This window comes from Haliaeetus albicilla, chromosome 16, assembly GCF_947461875.1.
Source record: "Haliaeetus albicilla chromosome 16, bHalAlb1.1, whole genome shotgun sequence".
Taxonomy (NCBI): domain Eukaryota; kingdom Metazoa; phylum Chordata; class Aves; order Accipitriformes; family Accipitridae; genus Haliaeetus; species Haliaeetus albicilla.
This window is the reverse complement of record NC_091498.1, coordinates 17,786,362-17,811,542: the sequence shown is the minus strand read 5'-3', so window position 1 is coordinate 17,811,542 and position 25,181 is coordinate 17,786,362. Positions and strand designations below refer to the sequence as shown.

Below are 25,181 nucleotides of genomic sequence, written 5' to 3'. Positions count from 1 at the left end.
AACCTTTCTGCTTTCTGGGATACATAGAAGCATGCCTCCTGTAATTCAGTTTAAGCCACAAATACCTTCAGAACATTCTCCAGCAGCACAATCCCATTCTCTACCTTGGCAATAAATGTCCTCTGTTGAACTGTAGAAAAGGCATGCCATCTTGCAGGAAGGGCTTCCATTGCATACATCTTTACAATTAAGCGGGTCTTTCTCGAAGCTGTTAAGCAACACATTTTGTTAAATGTCATACCAAGTGCATTCCATGAGATGGAATGTACGTGGTGTCCCTGCAGAAACCACATCCTCCCACCACAGCTGGAGATTTCAATGTTTCTTTGTATTTCTTGTTTGGAAAAAAGAACAAGAATATCAAATTTTTTGCAAAAGTAACTCTCCATGCACCAAAACAATGGCCTGGTATTTGCAAAGTTCTTGAAAAGAACATTTACTCACTTTCCCTATTTCAAAGGGTAGCAAAACAAACTAAGTGCCAAGCACCATCACATCTCCCCAGGAAAGTCTATGTATGATAAATATGTATCAGAATATATCAGTGATCTAGTCTGGGTGTCTGCATACCCTTATATAACACTCAGACTCCATAAATGGTACTTTAAAGCCTAAACTATGTTAAAAGCATGCATATCTGTATTCAAAGATATTCATTGCCTATAAGCATTTGTGAAGTGCCCATTTTTTAAAACAAAAGCTTAATGCTCTTCCAATAAAGCTTAAATATAGATATTGTTTAGAAAATTGTTAATTTTTCCTATCTCTGTCAAAGGATTTTTGGCATAGTAACTTCATTTCAAAGTTCACATGAAGTCCAAGGTAAGCTTTCACAAGCAAATCTATTCAATTTTAATTACACATTGGTTTTATTTAACTGGAGATATTTTAGTTCTGCTCAGTGATATGACAGGCGTAAAAAGCAAAGGTTAGGTAAGAGGTATTTAAGAAAATGAATGTAAAAAAAAAGGAAAATAAAATTAATTACTTCAGATGGGAAGTGTATAAAACGAACTCTTTAAGGACAACTGCCAAATTTCAAGGAATATCTAGTCTCTTGGGAGGTCTAAATCTCTAAAACATGCTCTACTTAATTCTCATCTGCTGTGCAGTTTCACTGAATGTATAATTTTCTAAAGAGCTTAAGTCCAACTAAGATCCCATTACTACTGAAAGGAACAGTCCCACCTCCTGCCTTCCCAATGTTTTCTCTGCACCAGTGCTCGTGACTGTGCAGCCATGCAGCAAAGTGAAGGGCAAGTTATTCGGTTGAAGTCAGTCTCCCGCAGGATGCATTTTTCAGCTAGATCAAAGAAGCGAGCTGGAGCATCAGGCTGCTAAACAAGTGTTCCAAGACTGGTCAGGAAAGATACAGTGGAAATGTTAGCATCCCTTTCCCTGACAGCTCACTCTTAGATTAATTTAAGCCTCTCATGAAATTTATTAGCTAGTCAATTTGTGTTCTTCTCATCCACAGCAATCAGGATAAGACTTCACACCTTTTTCTCCTAAGGAAAGTGAAGAAGTTGAATTAATTGGCCTCTAACTCAGCCATGCAGTAATCCAAAGCTCACCAAAATCAGCAAGCTTCAGATTAGACCTTTAATGACCTAGAGTTCTGAAAGCACATAATTTACTTTTCTTGTCCTTCATTTCTACAGAAATGCTCAGAAACAGGTGCATGCTAATTCCTTTGACTCTTCCACTCCCACACACTGGATATAAGTAGCCCACTGACTGGTGGCAACAGCTACTTCAACCAAGAACATAATACCCCCCAAATAAAAACAGTAACCTAAGAAAGAAATTCCTTCCAAGTTTTAAGCAACAAGAAACTTTTCAGGGCACCACTTAAAACTTCCCAGAATACACAATGCATAGGCCTATGATGGTGTGAGGGGAGTGGACTTGGAAATAGTACCAAACAGAAGACAAAAGTACACAACTACCCAAGGTCTGCTGTTTTCAAAAGTCTTGGTTCTTCTCCCTGTACATTTTAGAACCTGTAAAAGGTAAAGACACCCATTGCAGTGAAGGAAAAAGTGGAGAAGAGTTTTTTAATAATACAACTTTCAAAATAGATACTGCAGTACCCTTAATGCTTTATTCATGGATTTGCGAACGTTAATCACTCTAGTTCTTTGTCTTTCACTTAGATACTCTTGCTGACAGTTGTTAGCTGTTTGGAATGTGAAAGCTCACAACAGCTATTGTCACAAATGAGAAGCAAAACTAGGGACTTTGTTGAACAGCTTAATTGTATACAGGCAGAATACATTTTAGAGTCAAACTGAGCACTGAAAAACAGCAAGGTATCTGAATCTGTGTTCAGACTCTATTTAGAATCAAAACTTTGATTAATCCCAGAGAGTATCTCAACTAAATAAGAAAAACCCAGGAAATGTTACAACACAGAAGCAACTATCCACTTTGAAATTGTAACATGAATTTTAAAAAAAGACAACACTACTGTTTTCTTTTATAAATTCTTGTTATTTCATCAGTCCCAGACTAGTAGAAAGCTGAAGACACTGTCTAACAAGGAGAAAGTTCTCCTCTTTAGACCCAAATCGACAAGCCCAGAAATTGACAGCTAGGTATTAATTTTAGGAACTTTACTGAAAGCATTTAAGAAAAGTTCTTTACCCAGAACAGCTACAGAGGTAAGCGACTTTTCTAGTCCTGTACCAAAAGACCTACCCATCAACCAGATTCCACCTGCATACCAAGTTGGTAGAAAGCAACTGCACAGTAAGTTTCCACATAAGACATGGTGTGGGATTTATTCTTGTAACTCTAAACATCAATAGCTGTGCTAGTCATTGCATTGCAGTCCACTGCATTTCACAGTGGAAAGAAAGGGAATTTTGGCAAACAATTCATCTGACCTTTTTTAGATGTCAACTTTAAGATAGATGAAGTTGCCCAAGAAATACCTTTCTTCTGCTACCTATAAATGAACCTGAAAGTGACTTTCTCAGGTGTCATCTGTTACAGATATCTACAGCTGGACAAAAATTAAATCTGTGTATGATTTCTAGCTAATAGCTTCAAGACCATAACAAGTACACAAGACATGCATTAAAGTACCAAAGAAAAGCCATGGGTGAGCATATCACATCACAGATTTTGTTCAGCTTGCTAACTGGGCAATCATAAACTAACCCGAGTACCTGCAAGACCAGGGATGGTTTGACAGACAGCATAGCTTTCAGAATAGAGACATTTTGCTTTACACACTTACCCTTTTGGCAGCTGAGATCTCATGGTCCTATCAGGATACCCGGCTTCTGGACACCCTTAGCACAATCTCTCTCTCCCCTCTTATGGGGTAAGAAACCCCGTAAGAATACTAAGAACATGCTTTCAGCATTCTTGGTAAAGACATCTCTAGAAACTACCCACTGTAAAATTGTGGAGCAGTCCTAGAACACAATTCTAGTGGATAACATTGCATAAGGAATGAAAGATGCTAAAAGGCAGAACCAAAATGATACTTCTACTAAAGTAACATTCAACAATTAAGAAGCAGGGTTAAAAGTGATCCTACCTCATTCTTCAGGAACACTTTGCTTCTTTATGTTAAACAAACTGCAGTACAATTAAAAAGCATTTAAAAGTTAAGACACCTGTATATATGAACTCTAGTGTAAAAATATGTCTCGAAATGTAAAACTTGGTAATGGATAGAACAAAAAAATAAATTTGGGATTAATCTTTTATATATGTACATATGTATACCTGTATTTATATACATATTATATATACTTATGTATATAAGTATTCTGCCAATTCTTCTGTTTATTCTCAGACTGTACTGAAAAGATTTATAAGCTAAAATATTAATTACTGCAGTAATTTATTAAATCAATAGCTAAAACAATAGCTATTGTTCTTCAGCCAGTATCAGCATACTGTTGAATACCCTCAAACCACACAGTATTTATTCTGATACACATACAACTATGCAACATTCACTGAATACCTGGAACTTTCTCTCTCATAAAACTTGCATATATAGTACAAAAAATTTAAAATTAAATATATATGCATAAATATATATATTCAATGCTGTTCAGGAAGTGCTATGGCAGCATATTTTGCAACAAAAAATATGATGGGGAAGAGGTTTATAGAAATAGGGATACAGCTATACTGAAGAGAATAGCTTTTAGATTACAGCTTTCAGGATCAGATTATGTTAGGAATATCCAAGAACATAAAGGAAGTGGACACCATTAGAACTAATCTATGCCAAATCTGAAAACTTATTTAAATGGTTAAATTGGCATCACAAGAAAGTCTAGCCAAGGAGCATTTATCCTTTTTCTAAGGCAGGACTGCAGTTTGTGCTAGATCAGCAGGGAGTACAGTAGTCATGTATAGCAGGACTCCAATTTGGAAAGGATTTACAAAAGGAAGGCATTAGACATTGTGTAACTTCCAAATACACATGGGGGGGAGAGTACACTGAATTATAATTTGACTATTTGATTCTATCTGTAACAAAGTCACCTAGAATATTTAAAGGAGCTGGTCCAAACTTCAAAGTTTAAAAAAAAAAAAAAAGGCATTTAGTCACCACACTGAAGGAAAAAATGAGTAAACATAACTAGTTTGGAATGACATTGTTTAAAACATTATTAATCAAAAAATTTGGGGGTAAGAGGGAGAAGAGGAATCCGAAGGTAGTAAGAGAGAGGGGAAAAAAACAACATGAAACAAATAGATAATAACAAATACTCTGCCTGATAAATAAATCTTACCCTATATACCTCCCACTTTCACTTTATTTTTCCAACAAAGATGCATAGAAAAATATAACAAGCATGAATAAAAACTGCCCAAAACTTAGTTAAAAAATAGAAAAACATTGTTTCAAAGACAATTCCCCAAATATCTTTCTGTCCCTTATTCCACTTATTGCGGACCTTTACAAAAATCCAGAACTACACAGGCAGCCACAGGCTTTGCTACAATTTCCACATAGCCTGTAAGCTTAACTCTTTATCAAAGTGTTCGGCTGTGTTAAAGCATGATATTTTCTATATAGACAGAAATTATGTTTCCTTTATAAAAATATCCTGTTTTAAAATGCAGAACTGTGACAGCCAAGCTTTCCCAGTTTTAATATGTTCCCTAGCATACTTGAGAAAAGTTAAACTGCAGGAGAAATGCATGTCCAGAATGTAACAACATACAAAAATGATCCTGTAACAAGCCCAGGTTTTATGAGAGTATAACTACACTAATTTTCAAGACATTTAGGTTTTTCTGTAGACTCATTTGAGTGACCCATTATTTAGCATTCCTCGTTTTTCATCCATTAAAATTTCACTTGTGAATACTTCTCACAACCATCAGCACACTCAGCTTACTTGAAAGGCTATTGTTAAAAGCTCATATAAAAGGAAAATAGAGAGAGAGACACTGTGGGTTTACCTCAGAGAACAAAAACAGTTTCTGGAAAAAGTCAAGCCGTGAGATTTAAAGATGACAGAATAAAGCCTTTAATTATAATTCAGCATATCATCTAAGTATGCTAATTTATTAGTGTGCAAGTAAACATTTGGTTCTTTAAAGTCTTCCTCTACTTCCCACACAATTTTTGCCTCCTATCTTTACATGCATTTGCTAATACTCACTATTTATGGGTAATTTGGTAGAAAACCCATCACGATGGATGACGCACATTCTGGCAAAACTTCATATGCAGGGACGACTCACTGGAGGGAAGGGTGGTGAGATCTCAAAAGTATAGTTTGAAATTCAGTACCTTAGTTACAAGCAAGATACGAGGTTCTCAAGCTGCCAACTTTGACTTTTAGTTAAAGAGATGAGCACTTCAGCCATCATTTTAGGAGAGCAACAGGCACATCCATAGCTACAGAATCAAAAGTAAGAAATGTTATAAAACATCCTACTCCTTTACATACATTTTCCTGTGTGTTTCCTTCTAAACGTAGTCCCAGTCTGATACCTTTTCTGTCTTTGCTACCTTCTCAGCTTTCTTGTCCTGGTGAGCTACTCAATGCTGGCCACTGAGGTCCAGCACTTCCCAACACAGATCAGACCACTGTTTACACATTCCTACATTTCTTCTGCGTGGCTGCTGAATACAGCATCTCCACTACTTTTTCAGCTGATTACAACTCAGATAACTGAATGGAACTTATGAGGCACACATAATGAGAGTTAATTATATTCACATGATGCAACTGAATTTATGGTCACACAAAATCTCAGCTACTGTAACAATTACACAGACCTAGCAAATCCTCATGCACAAAGCAACAAGCATACCACAATGACATTAAGAGGTAAGACAGGGCAAACATGCACATCAGTATTACCGCAAGTAATCTAAACCATGGCAAGATGGTTTACCTAAGTCTTCTACATAAAATTAAATGCAAGTATACAAAACCAAGGTACCATCTTTCTACAAAGTTTTAGACTAGGATCTAATTACCTAAGAAACATATATGGTTATTACATTCTTCAGAAATAAACAGCAATAACTATTTTCTTATCTTGAGTAGTTCAGCTACATAAATTTGATCTTTTTAAGTATAGAGAGAAGCCCAACTCTAGTAAAATTCAAAAGTGGGAACACACAATCTATCACCTAATTTCATTATTTAGCTTAAAAACAAAAGGCCTAATCAAATGCCTCAAAATGGATAAGTTTGAACATTAACAGTTAAAGAAATTTCATTTTCTAAAAAGGTACTCTCAAGGTCACCGGCTGAATCATCACCAAATACTGTTTATATTAATTAACCAATCCGGACATCAACTGTTACATTTCAAGATATCGCCTCCCATAATAACCATGAGGGAAACAGGCCAGTAAACACAACTGCCCACATCTGTAACAGTGTATACAGCTAGTGTATAGACAGTACAGTCACCTTATTTTGTGCCAAATATAATAAAGTGTGGAGGTAAGTAGAAAAAAAACCTAAATACATGTGCTAAGTTAATAGGAAAAACAACTTTTATTCACTTTAACAACTTCATTATTCTCCTATTTATTAAATATTTGTTAGGAGAGACTTTATAAACAAGCAAAGCTTTGATATATATGGTGTTATTAAATGTTCTGGTTTTGTTCCATTACTTTAAGTGCAGAAGTTGCAAGCCATTCATATATTTAAGGGATACACGTAAAGATATTTAGTTCCAGTCAAACAGATACTTTCTCCAGGTTAAATAAAACTGTTCTCCCTTTCTTCCTTCTTTCCAAAAACCTGGAATGTCACACACAGAGGATTTTACAAAAGTGTGATGCCTACGGTGAGGTACTGTACTCTCTACACCAAATAATTTTGTCTGCAATAGAATGGCAGCACATGACATATTCAAAAGCTCTGCAAGTAAGAACATGTGCATCATGGCCAAATTAACATTCCCAGGATTTGGCCCTGGCTTTAAACCACAAAGCAGACATGCTCTAGTTATATCCTGTAATGCTATATTGTTTGTTTTGATCACTACCGTATTTTTTCCACATCAAGTAATACAGTAATCAAAGTGGGGACTAATGTTTACTCATTTATAGACCAGTATACAGCTGAGTAATCTCCTAACAATTTCTTGGAAAAGCTCATGTCCAAACATTATATGTTTAGGAACAGTCACTCACATTCTGTACACATCCCTCCACTAATTTTTTCCCCTCTCCTGTTATGAATTGCAAAAAGTAAAAATTTCTTGGGCAGCACATAAACACACCATTCACTTTGAACCATTATGTTCAAAAACATAAAAAACATGTATGATTTAAAATGTTTAAAACAAGTGTTTTTCTAAAGAAGTTACAGTGTTAAATTAGAAAACTATTATGAAAAATATCCAGCCTATGAAGTACAGTCTAGTCAATAATCAATCATCTTAGCTGAAGATATTATTTTCCAAAGCCATTCTGAAGGCACCTGAAGTTATTCTGAAGTTAAACATCATGAAAAGTGCCATTTACATTACACATGCGAACAAAAGCAATCGCCTTGTCTCAATAAGGCTGACTGCAAATACTTTACACTACAACAGGCCCTTTATTGTACTATCCAAGAGCTTTACCCATTTGAAGTAACAATGAAGTTTTAATGGAACTTCCCTGGAATCTACTGCTTGGTTTGTTGGATAGGTCTCCACTGGAAATATTTACTGTACTAGCAGCATCTTTGTAAAACCTTACCATCCAAAACATGTCTTCTGACAAGACATTTAATGCTTATTTTCTACAAATCCAGCAGGGTTTTTTCCTCACGTTTTTTCCTCACAAGTTCTCTAGTTCCATGCTGATGCAAACGTTAAGTTCTGTCATTTCTACACATGTATGTGTGGGAAGAGGGAGGGTATGTTTGTTTTTAAATACAGCTAGCACAACTTGTCATACTTCCCAGACTCTAGATTTAGAGCAGAAAGGTTTCTGAAAAGTGTTTTATTGGCAGGATGAGTTCCAAGTCATGTATGTATCTGCAGGCAAGTGCATCTGTTGCATAGGTGTATATCTTTGGACTTCTACCAGCTTCCCCTGCAGTTTAACACCAATTTCTAGCAGAATTTATAGAGGAAAACAACAGAGATTCCATGAGCAATCCAAGCCAAGCCTCAATTAAGACTTTCAAAACAATAATTACTTGGTGCCAATTACGACAGCACTTCTTATATGAACACGTTTTAAGAATCCAAGAAGGGCTAGACAAAGACTGCAAATACTTAGCCTTTATACATTCAACAGAGTCTCTCTAAAAGCATGTATAAACCCAAATCTCCAGCAGCTTTCTACATTTTTGATTGCAACCCCTGTAACTGTGAAAAGAATAGAGCTTTAGTTTGGAACTAGTTATTTTTGCATTTCTATGCAAAAACAAGCTAAAAATGATTAAAAATAGAATTAGGTGAACTGTTTTTACTTGCTATCCTAAATTCTTTCTAATGACTAAAAAACTGGTCCTTAAGGGTAAACAATAGGAATTACCAGCACATACAGAATTTTAATCTTTTTGCAATAAGAAAGTGCAACAGCCTCAGAAGGAAGTTGTTAGAAGATGCAGGAACACTGCAGAATCCAGTTTAAAAAAAAAAAAAGTTAAGGTTATCCTTTTTGTCAGCATGTATTCAGTTTACTACTTCCCCTTTCAAAGCACATGCATTACAACAGTGTTTTCATGAACTTTTTTTTGGTTTGTTTTTAAAAAAGCCAATAAAGTAGATTTTCTTTTAAAGGGAAAAAAAACCCCACGCAACAACAAAACAACCACCAAACCAATCAATGAAGTAATCTGATTATTGGCAAGCAAGCCACAAAAACAGGCACATCACATACAAAAGCACATAAATTTCAGGAAAAATACACAGCACAAATAAAAAAATTCCCAATATAAACCTACATCAGCAGAAGAATTAATGTTTTTCATAATGAACCACGCCAAATCTAACTGAATAGCATTATTAAAAATAAGCATCCACGTTATTTAACTGATGTACAAAAATTATTAGTGCCACCATACCCTTCCACATGAAGTATTCAGAAGGTTTCAACCATCCTTTGAATAATCCTGCAGAGATGCTGCAGAACCAAATGACAAAACCACAATTGTCTGTTTTCCCAATGCAGAGCATACCATGACTTTTAAATGAGCAATTTCAGTACAATTTTGATTTATGAATTGGAGTATTTTACAATGTTAACAAAACAGCAAAAAATGCTAGTGACTAAAGTGAATAAAGCTAAAGGTATTTCCATAACTTAAGTTTTTATGGACAGACACCTGATATTATCTTTGAAGATAATAATGCACAGGTTGGTTATTAAATAAGTTTTTTTTTTATTTTAAATGTGAATTTGGTGGAGCAAAAATTACATTAAAACAATCTGGCCAAATTTTGCTGCAGATAGAATTTTTGTGTCAACTTTCCAAATTCTCAATGTTATTTTTCTAGTGTTTGTTAATGTCTTCATCCTAAGTTTAGCCCACCAACCTGAGAGCATGAGCAATGGTTTGCAAGGTTTAAATTGCCACATTTTAAAAAACAAACAAACAAACAAAATCCTACCACAATTATGTTTTGTGTTCAGTGAGATCGGAAAGCCCCTGAAGATTAATTGAGCTAGCATAACAAACCAAACCTGCCAGAACAATTCATCTGGCTTATATGCTGTTCCTTGCAGCCGTATTTCAACTTCAATAAACTCTTCTGGCATTCTGCTCCTGCAACTCTCTTTTATGAGTAAAGAGCCCCCTTATCACATGACAGGTTTGGGAATCAAGATAAACAACTGAAGTGCATGAATGAATCCTCTCACCTGAGAAGAGCACATGCTGGAGGACGCCTCCGTGTTATTAAGAGGATATGCACTCACAAGCACACACATGTCCCAAGCACATGATAAAGCAATCTCATGCAGCTATCCTCATGCACAAGGAGGAAGCGACAGGCATAGGTCTTCCAGGGCTTACTGAAAGAAACTGTGGCTCATCCCACTACAAAGGGTGGGTGGGCATCTCTTAACTAAATGGCAAGTCAAACTTACTATGCACATTTTTTTCTCCCATTTACAGTATTACTCATCTTCAGTGATAAAATGCAAACTCTATTAAATGTTAGCATGATGCTATCTTGCATTATTTAAAGTACTTCATGTTGCTGTATTTATAGTACATTTCCTCTAGTTTTATTAGTCTTGTATTCCATATAAGCAGAACTAAAGGATACGCTGTTCTTATGATCACAGTCCAGACTGAACCACATTCTTTTAAGTTACTCATCCTAAAAGGAAAACAGTTCTAGCACCATATTTTCTTCAATGTCCAACTTAATTCCTTGTAATCAATACTAGGCAGATCATTTAAACTAACTTCACCAGGCACAAAATTCTGAATCTAACACAATTCTACTTTGAATTCTCAGGCTTCATGTAATGACAAAAATCATTCAACAATTCCATGATAACTAGCAAAACAAAGACCTCAAACTGTTCTTTTTTGGTTACGAAACTAAGGAGCTTGGAGAAAAAAAGCATCATTTCAATTCTATTTTTCAAGATTAATTCATCCAAAGTGAGACACTTAAAAGCACATTTATTCCTTAATAGTTGCAGAGCTGGCACCAAAAATGCCCTCTTGTGGCACAGCAGAACCCTGCGGAGCCTGCCTTTGGTTCTTTCAACTTAAATTTTAAAAGAAGAATGTATTACTCAGGGCTTATTTTGAAACTAAAATGAGATAGGAAAGTGCGTAATAAGCTAAACTAAAACTGCAGACATTGTTCAGAGTTTGAGTGAATATTTGCACCCAGTTTCTCTATGTGGTTCTTTCATTTTCCTTTTTTTGAGTGTTAGTGTAAGTAGTGAGAACATTTGGTCCCTCCTATAAATCTAAGCATAATCAAATTCCTGGGGAAAGCTGTTCTGGGAAAAGAACACTGTCACTTTGGCAGATTCCTGAAAGGGAAATCTTCATGCTGTTTGAAATCTTTTATTAAAGAATATGTGTAAAAACAATTTCACTGGGAAAGTATCCATGCACTTCGACATCTCCAACAATAGGCGACAACTTGCAAGGCTGCCTCACTCTCATCGCCACAGACTGTTAATTCTCAGAGGTGTACCACTGAACATAAGAGGAACAATCAACAGACAACTACAATCAACAGACAACTACCCAGCAGACTTGTTCTCCCATGGAGCAAAGCTAGCACACTACAAATTTTTCTGTTAATGGAAATGTGACTGTGATGGCTTTGATTTCCTTATTTGAAAGCAGCATCTTTCACACAGGTTTTATTTTTGCTGCTTTTTAAGTCTTAGTCTGCCAAAATTACATTAACATAGCGGTTCATTCACAAGCAAACCAACAAAAACCCACTCGGAAAGCCTTTCAACTGAAGCCAAACCTCAACAGGCGCTGAAATCCTGATGCCCAATGAGAGTAGGGGAATCTCCCATCTTGCATCTACAATACAGCACAGTTAAGAGCACATTCTTTAACACATCACTCTTGGTTGCGTTTTCCAAACCGATGGCAATTCGGACTGCTTGGAAGCCTGCCAGATTATTCATGAGGATAGTCACTAACAGCTTGTTTCCCTAGTCCTGCTCCTGTGTAAACAGTCTGCTGTGAAAGGTGTTCTTCTGTTTTTTCCAAACACAGCTCAAGTAGGAAACAATTGTTTGTAAGCACAGGAATACCATATTTCAGCTGCTAGTTAATCTGCAACAACCCAGAGCACGGTCATATTTCACTCACGTGCGCTCATTACAAGCACTCGGACGGAGCTGGCAGTGGCATATGCAGTACTGTGCAGTGCAACAGATGAGCAAATAGGTAAGTTTGAAAGTGTTAAGTCTGAGATTAAAAAAACACATTTTAGTCAAACAGGAAAATATTCCACCAGTATTTTTACCTCAGTGCAATAATCAAAAACAAGGCAAAAAACCCACACAACACTTTCACAACCTATTATAAACCCTCAATCAAGCCCAAAATTTCAGTTGGAATATTCAGACAACCTTAGAAAATAACAAAACATTTTAATGATTTGAGTATCTGAAACTTTCTCTTTTCAGACAGAAAGCATCCGTGTTTGGTTTATGCAAAGGCATTTTTAAAGTTTTCAATTGAAGTTTGAAGTTCCAAGAAAATTTTTTTAAATACTTGTTAGAAAATCAATCTTTTAAAATAAAGTTATCATTTAATCCTTAGTGAAATCACTGTCATTTCATCTGTATGAGCACAGATGTAAAGTTAAAAAAAAAAAATCCTTTTTGACAAGTGTCACTGAGCTTTTTCTCAAAACTTGGTTTGTATGTAGCTGAGATGCAAGTCTTCCTGTGAAGAGTCAGATGCATGCGCTATGGGCTTATTTCTATCCCGTATTTTTGTAGCAGTCTGGGCTCCTCAGATGACAAAACTTTACACAATGGTCATGGAAACACACACATCGCTGACACTGGTCATACAAGCAGATTGCTCAGGACAAAGCCCTGTTAGCCATGCTGCAAAGCTACTCAGTTCAGAAACCACACAGGATTATGACAAGATTGTTTACCAACCCAGCATGACAACATGGGAAATCAGTAGGATATGAGATAATTTTGATCATTTTGCTCATGCAGCAATTCTAGTAAAGATTCTCAAACAGAAGAGAATCAAGAGTCATTAAGCTGCATTTTTCCAGGTGTAACAGTCCAACAGCCCATTTCTTTCTAAGTACAACCAAGTTTTTTATCCCTTTAGAAACCAATAAATCAGTATTTCCTTTCAGAGTTGTCCTAGCTTCTGTCTATTTTCTACATCCTGGTCTTGCTACATGCTTTAAATAAGCATGTTCCCTGAAACTTATTCCATCTTCAATAATTCCTAGGCATTACCGCTACTTCTTCATAACATTGTTAGTCTTGTTAACCCCACACAGCTATGGCAGGGTAATTTTCAGTATAGGTATCAACACCACTGATGAGTTTCAAATGAAATGATAAATTCTGCGTTCATTTTAAAGTTTTCAACTGAAGTTTGAAGTTCCAAGAAAATTTTTTTAAATACTTGTTAAGCTGCATTTTTCCAGGTGTAACAGTCCAACAGCCCATTTCTTTCTAAGTACAACCAAGTTTTTCATCCCTTTTGAAACCAATAAATCAGTATTTCCTTTCAGAGTTGTCCTAGCTTGTGTCTATTTTCTACATCCTGGTCTTGCTACCTGAAAGGAAAAGTTAACTATCAGACACCGAGTAAAACCAAGCCATAGGAAGATCTACAAAACCAGTTACCTGGTAAAGATCCCAACCTATCAAAGCTGCAGTTTGTCATACAGTTGCACGTAGTTCTCCTCCAGTGCCTGGAGAATATAATAAAAACATATATGTTTGTACACACCCATATTAAAAGGAGTGGTACGGGTTGGGGAAGAAGAGAAAAAGAAATCACCAAGTTTCCTTATTACCTGAGAATAGCTATTAAGCCACACCTAAGACTGGAAGACAGAAGTCTCCAATCAACAGTATGCAGCCTTGTGAGTCTTCCTCTTCAACCAGCCTTCCTCAGGTATATCATAACAAAAATTCCTCTTTCCATAATTTAGCCCAGAACACTAACCTGTGCTGTCCCAGGATGTCTGCAGCTCTCTTAGCCTCTCTCTTTGTCTTCTGATCCTGGAAGGAAATTCTGTCTCTGTACCCACCCATCTTGACTCAGCAAGTCTTTGCTCCAGAGCACCAGCCTACCCATTCAGGCAGACAGCACCATTTCCCAGCCTCTACAGGAAATAACTCCTCATAATCCCTGAGCCATTGAAATGCTAAGAAGGTCTGTCATTTACAATTTCACTTCAGTGATGCATGTTTAAACAAATGGTATTGATTACACAGGTCACAAGTATCTCAGTTTTCTTGAAACTAGGAGCGCTTTCCCATCAGTTACAGTATCTACACCATCGCTAGTACCAATTGCGTACAAGCGACAGCAAGCAATTGTGTACAAGACAGGGCAAGTATTCAGCTGTATTGTAGGTCCCTGAGTTGTTTGCAGCTACTCTGAGCAATTAAGACAACATACTGTACAGGATATCCTTATACAAGTCAACTTCAAAAAGGCAGCTGTGACATTTAAGATAAGCTGCTTTAGCGGGCAATCTAAGGAGAAGCCTATACTTCTAAAAAAAAAAAAAAAATCCACGTTATTATTAAGTACCTACTAAGCAGTAGCCCATTTCAGTGGGTTGGTCTGCCTTTCTTCCAAGCAATCAAACCATTGCTTTCCAAGACACAACATCTCTAAAAACTATCTTTATTATACTCTTTTTACAATTTATTTCCAGAGAAACATCACCTAATTACAAACCTGTTTTTCATGCCCTGTAGAAACTGTTTTCTACACCGGGGGGCAGGGGAAGGTATCAACCTAAGAGCTAGAAAGCTTTAAAGCACATTCCTCTCCTGTCATATTTCAGATTAAGTACAAACTCCTTCCTCTAATTGTTAGACCTGTTGATGACAAAGTAGCCATCCTCATGACTAGCCACCTTAAAAAATAAAAAAATAAATTAAAAGCTTCACTGTAAGAGTGACCCTAGTCTATTTGAGTATCGAGTTAGTGAAAAAGAGTCTTTACCCCAATCAATGGTAAAGGTCCACACTTTAAAAAAGAAGGAAAATTAACAGAACATCATCTACAAGCTAAAAGTTTACTGCAAATCTCTGACTGACCTTTTAACAGCTGAAATGGCATAAATTCCAGGAAAGGCTTACGACGGAATTGCTCCTACCATTTTCCAAAGCTCTTGAAAGAGATGCAACTTGTTTTTCCTAGCATCAAGAAAAATACCCAATGCAGAAATATTTCCTCAAAGCCTCATTTGTCTCCACAAGTAGAATATTTATAATGTTGTCTTAGGAAGATGGCAAGTGCTCACCTCTCAGAAGATTTATTTATCCAGCATGAGATACAAAAAAAGCTTCTGCTAGACAGTCTTTGACCTGCTTGAGCTTCAAGAATACTTTTTGCAGGCAGAGGGGAGAAGCTGTTAGCTACATCATTATGAATGTATTTTAACATAAATGCATTTTGACACAAACTGATTAGGCAGACGGAATAACTTCACTGTTCAAATCTTCCAAGATTAGCGCTCTACATCCTTCTTAAAGAATGGAAGCCATTATAAAAGCAATTGCTATCTTAGATAGAATGACACAAAGAAAAAATTTCACATAATACCTTTTTTTTTTTTTTTTTTTTTTTTTTTTTACATACAGCACATACGGCATTTAAAATTCCGGGGGTTTGTGTTTGGTTTTTTCCTAATAGCAGATAAGCATAAAGGCTTGCTTTTAAGACCTTGATATGAGACTATATCAGGAGCTTTTCAAAATGTATGCATACACGATTATTTCAACACAACAATGCCACACAAATCTTTCCTATCATATTAGAAACTCCACGTTTTAACATCATCCTTGTTAATTTAACTTGCCTGTAACAGGTGGTGATAAAGTAATTCTTGTACTTTTAAACTGCTTTCAAAAGTTTGTTTAATGCTTTAGTTTCTGGGCAGGCACAGAGAAAATATTCCTTCCTCTTACTCAGCTAATTCAGTTAACAGCTATGTCAGAAGCTGAGAAAAACTACCAGGAACACTTAAGCTCCTTTTTTTTTTTTTTTTTTAATTTATAACCCAGTAGGAATGGAAGAACAAATTTACATGGTTCTAGATTAAAACCAGCATTTGAAAACAAAAAATGAAATCAAGATATACTATTTAAAATTATGTGAAACACTCAAAACAAAAGGTCTATCATGAAATTTAAAAAATCCATTTTTATCACATACTAATAAGAGGCATTTTATTTTAGTTCACTTCAGAAGTGAAATGCAAGTGAGACCCACATATTTATTGCCACAATTTAAGTCACTTTGTGACCTCTTCTCCAGATCCCCAAACATTCATTTCTGGAAACACTGGTGCAGCATGAAATATCCACTGAAGGACTTCTTATAACAAATTCAGAAAAATCCAAAACATTACATAAACAACTACAAGTAAGCAAAACTATTTCAATTGTTAAGCAGGGTATATTTCATAGATATAAATAATTTTGTTTATTAAGACAGCAGTTCCAACTAATGCTAACTTCTACTGACTCTCTGCTTCCCCACAAAAAGTAATTTCTTTGATTATTAGACAAATTGTTTTTGTCTACCTCACAAATAGTTAAAAGATTCCAGCAAGGCTGTTTTTTCTTACAATAGTCCATTCCTATATGGCAGGCTCAGATGTTTCCTAAACATTTTTCATAGCTTTTGAACTAGAGCTCAACTTAAGGAAAGCCACAACCCAACTGAGAAACAAGCACACTACCTTCAAATCAGCTGAAAACACAGGGGCTTTCCTAACACTACTGCTCCACTCTAATTCTTCACATGGGCATTCTTCACAGACCATAGCATTCTGAATTCATACCTTCTTCATATTTCTACTCACCTCTCTGGTAGTCAAGTCCTACACTGCATTTTCGCATTTTCACTACAAACTCCAGTAGCCAAAATAAATGGAATGTCAAGTTAATTGGCATGGAAACTGCTGAGCCGAATAAAAGACAAAAATGAATAATACAGTAGAATCTTTAATGCATTTGCAGAGGTCAACAATCTCTCAGAATTCTGTACTACTGCAGAACCAAGAAACCTTGTGACAAAATAGTTAAGAACTTTGTTAAATCAATCGAACATATAATCATGCTCAATTTATTTTATATTTTCACCTACATGTTTTACAAATGACGAAATTCACCAAGAACAGCATTCTCAGCATGTTTCTGTAATTCAGTTTTGCCCAAAACCACTATACAGACCTGATAACAGGTACAAAACATGTTCATTATCATTAATGGAATTCCTGGAAGATGAGATGAAAGGAAAAAAGTTAATTTATCATTAACATTCTGGGGAAAACAAAAATTATTGATGCGGAACTTTATTCTTAAACTGATTCCATCTGCATCACCTTATTTGGAGTTATCAAAGTTTATTCAGCTCGTTAATAGAATTACTTATTGTGTTCCTAATCATAGAAATCTTAAAAATTCATCAGAAATAAACCATCTGAAATTTTCTTTCCAAAGGAAACAAATATAATATTCATTAACAGGCCATTAGCTATAAAAACTCACTTTTCTTTCTATTCCCCCACCAAAGGAAAAAAAAAAAAAAAAAGTAACAGGCCTATTTACAATGTACCACATCATAGTTAAAGAAACCACTCAGGAAATAGCTGTATGACAGCCTAAACATAAATTTACAAGTCTTCTCACCTCCCTACACAAACAAAATTCTCTTCTATACACCAATAATTAAAAAAATTCTTGTAGCCTTACTACTCACATTACTTAAAAACACAATCTACAGCTACTTCTCTTTAAGATTTCAGGCAATGCTTAATCTGACTTCCACAAACCACAGTTTACTTGAGCTTCTGCTGTCTGCCTACCACACTGACACAGGAACAGCACGCTGGTAATCAGAGACACCCCTCAAATTGCTAACTCTAGTTCCCCTATTAGATCCATCCAGGAAGGTGAGCTGTAAAAAACTGAACTCCTGTAGCTCCCTTCTCTCTGACTGCTACTTTTCTGGTGAGGGAGGAGAAAAGTCACATTATCCATACATAGAAGCTTCAATTTTCCTCCTGGTTTTCTCTCTTCAGCCCGTCTTATTTATCAGTACCATTTAATAGTTTATTTGCAACTAGTTTAAACCAATGCCTTCCAACCTTCCCACATCACTAAATTTTACATCCTGTCCACTGCTTACTCAAGAATTTACACTCCCCAGAGATGGCTGATATATAGGGCTCCATCGTTCACTTCTTGAGCCTTGCCTGCTTGTCTTTTTCTACAGCTTTCCAAGCATCTCATCACCCAGCTACTCCTATGCTACCAGAACCACAGGTTTGACCAGTAAAAGGACAAGCATCTCAGGCACAACAGCTGACCATTGCATCTGGTGAATGGGAAAAATAAAAGAATGTGAGCTTCTTTATAAGCAATTATGGTGCAGCAAAAGTTGCAGAAAGAGGACATAGATTTGTGGGGGGCTATTTTAAAGCCCCCAGAAACTCTGTTTGAAACAGTCCATAGTATCAAACATGAACATTGCTTCTGGCCTTTTCAAGTCCACGCTGCTGACTATTCAAAATGCTTTTTCTCTTTTCTAATTTGTGAACATATAGACACATCCAAAAATCCACATCAAAAGGCTTTCAGTTCACTACTTATCTACATTTCCAAAACTACTTCACATCTTTCTTTCTCTTCTGCTAACTTTGGTTATGTTATTTAGGCAAACTCAGTTTAAACAGCATTTTCACAAACTTCCAATGTTTGGGGTGTGTTTTTTACTATTATTATTAGAACTGGAACCATGAGAGCAGATTCTGCCTGCCCAGCACGAGCAGCCAGCTACCCACAGACTAGCTACGGGGCCTGGCACCTAGCCCACCCTGCCCCTTGGCCCCCCACTGCCAACTGGTGTGCAGCGAGCACAGTGAGCCCCCAGGGAACCACCAGTTCAGATGCTGCCCCTGCAGTCCAGCTGCCCTTGGACTTGCAGCCATCCCAAGGGACAGTCACAGCTGAGACCCCATCTTCTGCATCCAGAGAAGGGCAGCAAAGCTGGTGAAGGGTCTAGAGAACAAGTCCTGTGAGGAGCTGCTGAGGGAACTGGGGTTGTTTAGCCTGGAGAAAAGGAGGCTGAGGGGAGACCTTATCGCTCTCTACAACTGCCTGAAAAGAGGTTGTAGTGAGGTGGGCGTCAGGCTCTTATATCAAGTAACAAATGATAGGACAAGAAGAAATGGCCTCAAGTTGCACCAGGGGAGGTTTAGATTGAATATTAGGAAAAAATTCTTCACTGAAAGGGTTATCAAGCACTGGAACAGGCTGCCCAGGGAAGTTGTTGGGTCACCATCCCTGGAGGTATTTAATTTAATTGGCACTTAGGGACATGGTTTAGTGGACTTGGCAGTGTTAGGTTTATGGTTGGACTTAATCATCTTAAGGGTCTTTTCCAACGTAAAGGATTCTATGATTCCTTACTGTAGTCATTACAGAGGAGTGAATGTTTCCTTGCAGTGAAGAAATCCATCAAGTACAAAGGCTATTTAAATCTCATACAAAACTTGAAGACATTTCTACTGAAATTCTCTGGATCACCTGGCAAAACCAGTAACATTGGTGCAGCATTTCAAATTGCTCAGTAAGGAAGAGGGAAACTGCCAGAGCTTAAAAATCCATATTAGTTGTAAATCTCTAAGCATGGACTACTCTGCATCAATATGACAGCTCCTGCATAGCAAATACTGGGCATTATGTTTGAATGACTTAATCGTATATTTTCATATCTTGTGTTTAACCTTGACACTGGATGTTCTGGGTTAGTAATGTTTACTTCAGGAATAACTGCAATTTATGTTTCTACCTGTGTTGGTTTTTTAATCCTTCAACTGCAGTAAAAATACATAAGCAAAACCTGAATTTCATGCCCAACAGTCATATACTGAATGCCCAGCAATCACATGCCACACATGGAAGTATACTGAAAGTCATAAAAGCAAATGCTGTTTTACTTCTTTATCAGAGGACATTGTTACACACCTCAGTAATTTCATTTTTCCTTCCTCATTCTGTTGTTTCAGTATTTCCTTAGACAATTCAATATTCTCCAAAACCATGGAAATGCAACTCTCCAGAAAGACTCTTCATCTGGAGATTTAGCTGTCCAACTTCCCAAACAAGTTAGCAGCAAGAGGCGAAAAAACAGCCAGTGACACTGAAGAGTATCTATTACACTGATACTAACACCTTGATGAAGTACAGATTTATCACTTCACATTTCGACTGAAAGGACTAAATACATTGTTAAATGAGTATATCAAAGCCCAACTTGATACCTGTAATCTATTTATTAAAAGAATTTCATATAATGATTTTGTTTGAGAGAAGTTAAAATAAGTCATTGATTTTTTTTTAATTTTTTTTTTTTTAATATAAATGAGCTCAAACTGAAACTCACTACATAGCTAACTGAAAGAGCAAAAGGAAGAGGTCAGGCTATCTAAAGTTGAATGTTGGGAGTAATAACACGCACAGTGTTGAAGGAATAAACCTTATCGCTATCTGAAATAGTTTTAGGTATTCAAGTGTTTCTGTGCTAGAAAAGTAAAGCACAAAAGTAGCATTTAAAGAACAGCATCAATCTATGATTTGCAAGGAAGGAAATAAGAACATTTTCTCAAGCCACTTGACAATATCATTGTCTTAACTGGAAAGCAAGGAACAACATTACATTAAAAAAAATTGGCATGTTCACAAATTACTCTCTTTAAATAAAAAATAAAAAAATGAGGGCTGATATCCTGAGATGGTAACAATAAATATTAAGTGTTTGATAACTGTCATCTAAGAAAAATAGGTTTTACCATTTTGCAGCTAACCTATTAATTTAATTTTAATTTAGTCCAGGCAATTCAACATGGTTTTGAACCACCATGTTCTCTGTGGAACAACTGTCTACGTATAGATTTTGTCAGTCTTATCTCACCATGCAAACAGCTAACCTTATACCTCCTGATCTTCAGAAAAATGTAAAGAAAACACTACTAATGCTGCTTTACCAACCAGTGAAAATTACATATAATGAATCACACCCATTGGCATAGCTCTGTCCGCAGATGTGTTTAAATGCTCTGCTGAAATAGATCTAACAGATTTGTTATTCTAGGTATTAGGATAAGCCCCATTTCTTTTCCTTTGATCCAAAGGTAGGCATTGAACTCAAGTACTAAGAGGTTAACCTGCAGAGCACACATTTAAAACACCTAAAAATCAGCTTAAATAGACACCTATTTAAAAAAAAAAATTACATTTGCCTTTTGCCCTCTGATTTACACTGCTTGATAAACAAACAGTGCCTCTAGTTTTTCACTGTTCTCCATTATTTTAATATTAACATCCCAAGTTAAAAAAAAGTCTTTCTCCTGCCTATAAAAGGGACAGAGAAATAACTGCAAAAAGCAAAGAACTGAGTAAACATGAAAGTTAACTGAAAGTTGCTGCTCAAGCATTTTGCTAGTTTGAAGACAACTGTGAAACTATGGCATTTTTAAACAAATATGCAGCTTGCAAAAAGCCAGTAACTCTACATTTCTTCAGATAAAATAAAGTAGAAAATTAACAGCAGCTTTTCTGCTTAGTCATATTTGACAATCACACTCTATACAGAGCTCCTGGAAAAAAAAAAAAAAAATCACCTGTATGTTGCAGAATCAACATGTATTTTCAAAATGTTCAGTACTCTACTCTTAATTCAGGATATTTGGCCTCTAAGAAGTAAATAAAAACATAATAGAAGTCCTCACTTGACAAAGAATTGTAAATAAAATCCAGTGTTACTCAAATGCTTTGTTTCAGCAGTGTATCCAAATCTCATTTTAACAGTTTTGAGTGTACTTTTTATTAAACTAAAGATAAAACCTTTAAAGATACAGATAAGCAATAAGGAAAACAAGAGTTTAATCAGAAAACTTCAGGCAGAAAAGCAATACCTACTACATATTGGTTACAAGCTTTTATACCTGTCCAGACAAGTCAGTGACATTCTTGCCAAGTACTACGTGGCAGGGAATCAAAAAGAAAAGGGTTGGGCACCTAACCAGATTCTTCTTGGATTTTAACATCTTTAATTACAAATCTGCTTTTAAATTAAAAGTTCTGCTTCTATGGACAATATCTCAGAGCAGACCTTGTAAAACTGTCTAATAATGCTGCAGGAAAAGACAATTAAACTGCAAATAAAATGAGACTTTAGCCCCATCCTTTACCGTTATGCAAGCCAAGGTCATTAAAAAAATATTTTAAAAGGGCACATCATCTAGGAGGCAACAACAAAACAAATTAGATTTAACAGTAAATTAGAATGTACAGTCATAGCAGATAGAATCCAATGTGATATTAAGTAAACGTGACACCACATTATTCAAGTTGGTCTTTGCAGGGATGCAGCACTACAACACTTAATCTGTACCAATGAAACGTAAATATTTGAGATGATGGCAAACTTTGATCAGTAGTGAGGTGAAAACTCATTTTAGTATAATCCATCTGCAGTAAACGGAATGATGGGAAAATGCAGGGCATAGAACCCAGGAGAAAAACCTGCACCCATGTACTTCACAGCACACGCTTCTCTCTTCACCGAAGCACTTGCTAAGATTGTTTAGTATTTCCAGACTCGCCTGGAAAAGGTACTTTTTTGTTTTCTCCATTATAAAATACAAAAACATCTTGCATGATATATTTGCCTGCAGATAGGTAATCCTTTTAACTAGGTCCAGTTGCTAAAGAGTTTAATGGCTACTGATAGATTGAAGAAGCAACGCTCTTCAACAAAACGTGTAGTATTAATATCAAGATTCTGCTGTCCCAAATATTTGACATTCTCTCTCTTCTGGTAGATAATGGGTAGCAAATAAAAAAAAATTATAAGTGTTGAATAGATTATCTATTTCCTCATCTGATGTGGTAGACATATTGTGCACTTCTAAAAGCAGTCTGAAATGTAACAAAAGATGATCAAAACTATTTTTCAGACTATAGCAATACCTACCTGGTACAACTGTATTTTTAACCTTTACAATTTAGACAGACTTTCAGAAATATTTAAACCCTCACTGCAATATGCAGCTTCCTAAAATATATGCACATGTTCACCTACACACAGATTCAATGAATACAGAAGCGGACACTACTTCAGGAAAGAGGCTGAATGAAGTTTTTCTGACAGATTCATGTTAAAGAAGCTAGAGTGTGTACTGAACAAAACATGGATGCTGGCAGCTCTGGAGAACGAGTTCATACTCTTGTTTCTGAGCTACAATATAAGCAAGCAGTATAATCCCAACCAGAACAAAAGAAATGTTCCTCTGTTTCCCAGACAACTTTGATTTTTCAGAAGTGCTCAACACCCAAAACAACATCTCAAGTTAATGAGAACTATGCTTTAAGTGTATGTTATCCTTTCCGGCCTCCTCAGGTAGCCAAAATTCAGTTTTCCAACACATATGTATTTTGGAAGAAAGGCAAACAAGGACTGACAAACCAAGCTAAGTACTTTTTGATGCAGCCTTGTTTTAAAAAGAAAAACCAGCACCTCCCCTTACACACTCTTCCCCCCCTTCCAAGGAATGCACACAGTGTTCCTGTTCATTCCTATACATTGCTGAATCAAACCACACATGGCATTTTACTTATGCACAGTTCCGAGCTTGCCTTCCAGAGAGCACCCTGCAATTCAGGCAGCACAAATATCATACCCTTTTCCCACTTTCTGGGAGCTAAACTACAAAGTACTTCTTTTGCTGTCTGCAATCATCAGCAATCTCTTGCCTCAGTACAAATCTATCAGCATTTACTGGACCTTTAACGAGTGATGTCTCTTTTCAACTGTCATCAAAAAAGAACACTTAATTGTTTCCCCAACTCGAATGAAACATAGCTACTGTATCTGCCCAGCAGGTCCAATATTCCCAGCTCAGTTCTGTTCACAATCCAGAACAAAATATATTAAACAGGCGCTGTCTGATCAAGCCCTGAGCTGGACAACAAAGGACAAGAGGAGAGATACAGCAAAACCCATGCAAACAATACTATTTACTTTTACTGTATAAACTTCTTTTTTCCCATTGCCCAAATGGAACACTTTCTTACAAGAAGTTTAAAAACAATAACAAAAAGCACCAACACGGATTGATCCCCATCCTGGCAGCTTTTCTCCTGCTACCTAATTTCGGGCCAGTGAACCAGTAGAGGCCGCCCAAGACCGTCTGTCGCTTCTTGCAGAACTGCAGGATGGGACAGCTTCTCTACCCTCGTATTTCAACACAAAACGCAGTTCTAGCATTTTTCTTCCACTTCTCAAACTCATATCCGTTTTTACACCCGTACAAATTACCTTCATGAAGTCTAGTCCATTCAAGGGCAACTCCTGACAGAAGTCTAGTAACCACTCATAATCTGCAGATTGCTGCATATGGTGTCTCTCAAGACTTACCTGAACTAGAGCTTTACCCATTGCTGCAGAACCAGTCCAGGTTTCTTCCCCTAAAAGTTTCTCCATGATGTTTTACAGCACACAAAGTCCTTTCATTTTGCCAGAGACTATCCTCAAATTTGCTACTGATGGTGTAAACATCTTCACTTTTGGTTGGTGAAGTTCTCATGTGGTTCCAAATAATAACTCATATTTACAGCAGGCCGTGAAACACATACAGTAAGTCGTGCTTTAGCCCACCTAAACAGCCACTAAAAAGAAAGAGTCTGCAACATCCTACTAGGAGCACGGAAGGCAGGAATTTCTGCAGGGCAGAAGAAAGCTGTTGATTAAATTTATTAATGAGATTATAAAACAATCTTCTCAGATAATCGAAAGGACTGAACTCAATAATCTAGACGGCCTCTTCCCCTTTAGGCTTCTGTGATTAAATAATCATTAATTGGGTATTCACTGTAGCCCACACCAGGCGAATCTGAGCTCTTGTATGGTTTTCAGTGACATGGTATCTAAATGTATGCATTTGGCACAGCAGAATCAAAGTTACAAAGGCAGACTTCAATTTGGTGTTCACCA

At 36.5% G+C, this 25,181-nt stretch overlaps 1 protein-coding gene across 11 annotated transcripts in view; it reads right to left on the bottom strand.

Moving 5' to 3' along the window:
• PLEKHA7 (pleckstrin homology domain containing A7) overlaps positions 1–25,181 on the bottom strand; it is a 165,639-nt gene that overhangs the window by 135,108 nt on the left and 5,350 nt on the right. Inside the window, exon 1 of one of the 11 annotated variants that reach the window (XM_069803747.1) lies at positions 14,103–14,206. The exons of 9 other annotated variants lie outside the window; for them this stretch is intronic. In XM_069803747.1, coding sequence (XP_069659848.1) covers positions 14,103–14,191 — 89 coding nt within the window. In that variant the 5' untranslated portion in view covers positions 14,192–14,206. Of the gene's footprint in view, positions 1–104; positions 236–14,102; positions 14,207–25,181 lie in introns of those variants that run through there. One more of the 11 variants, XM_069803748.1, reaches the window with a different exon arrangement.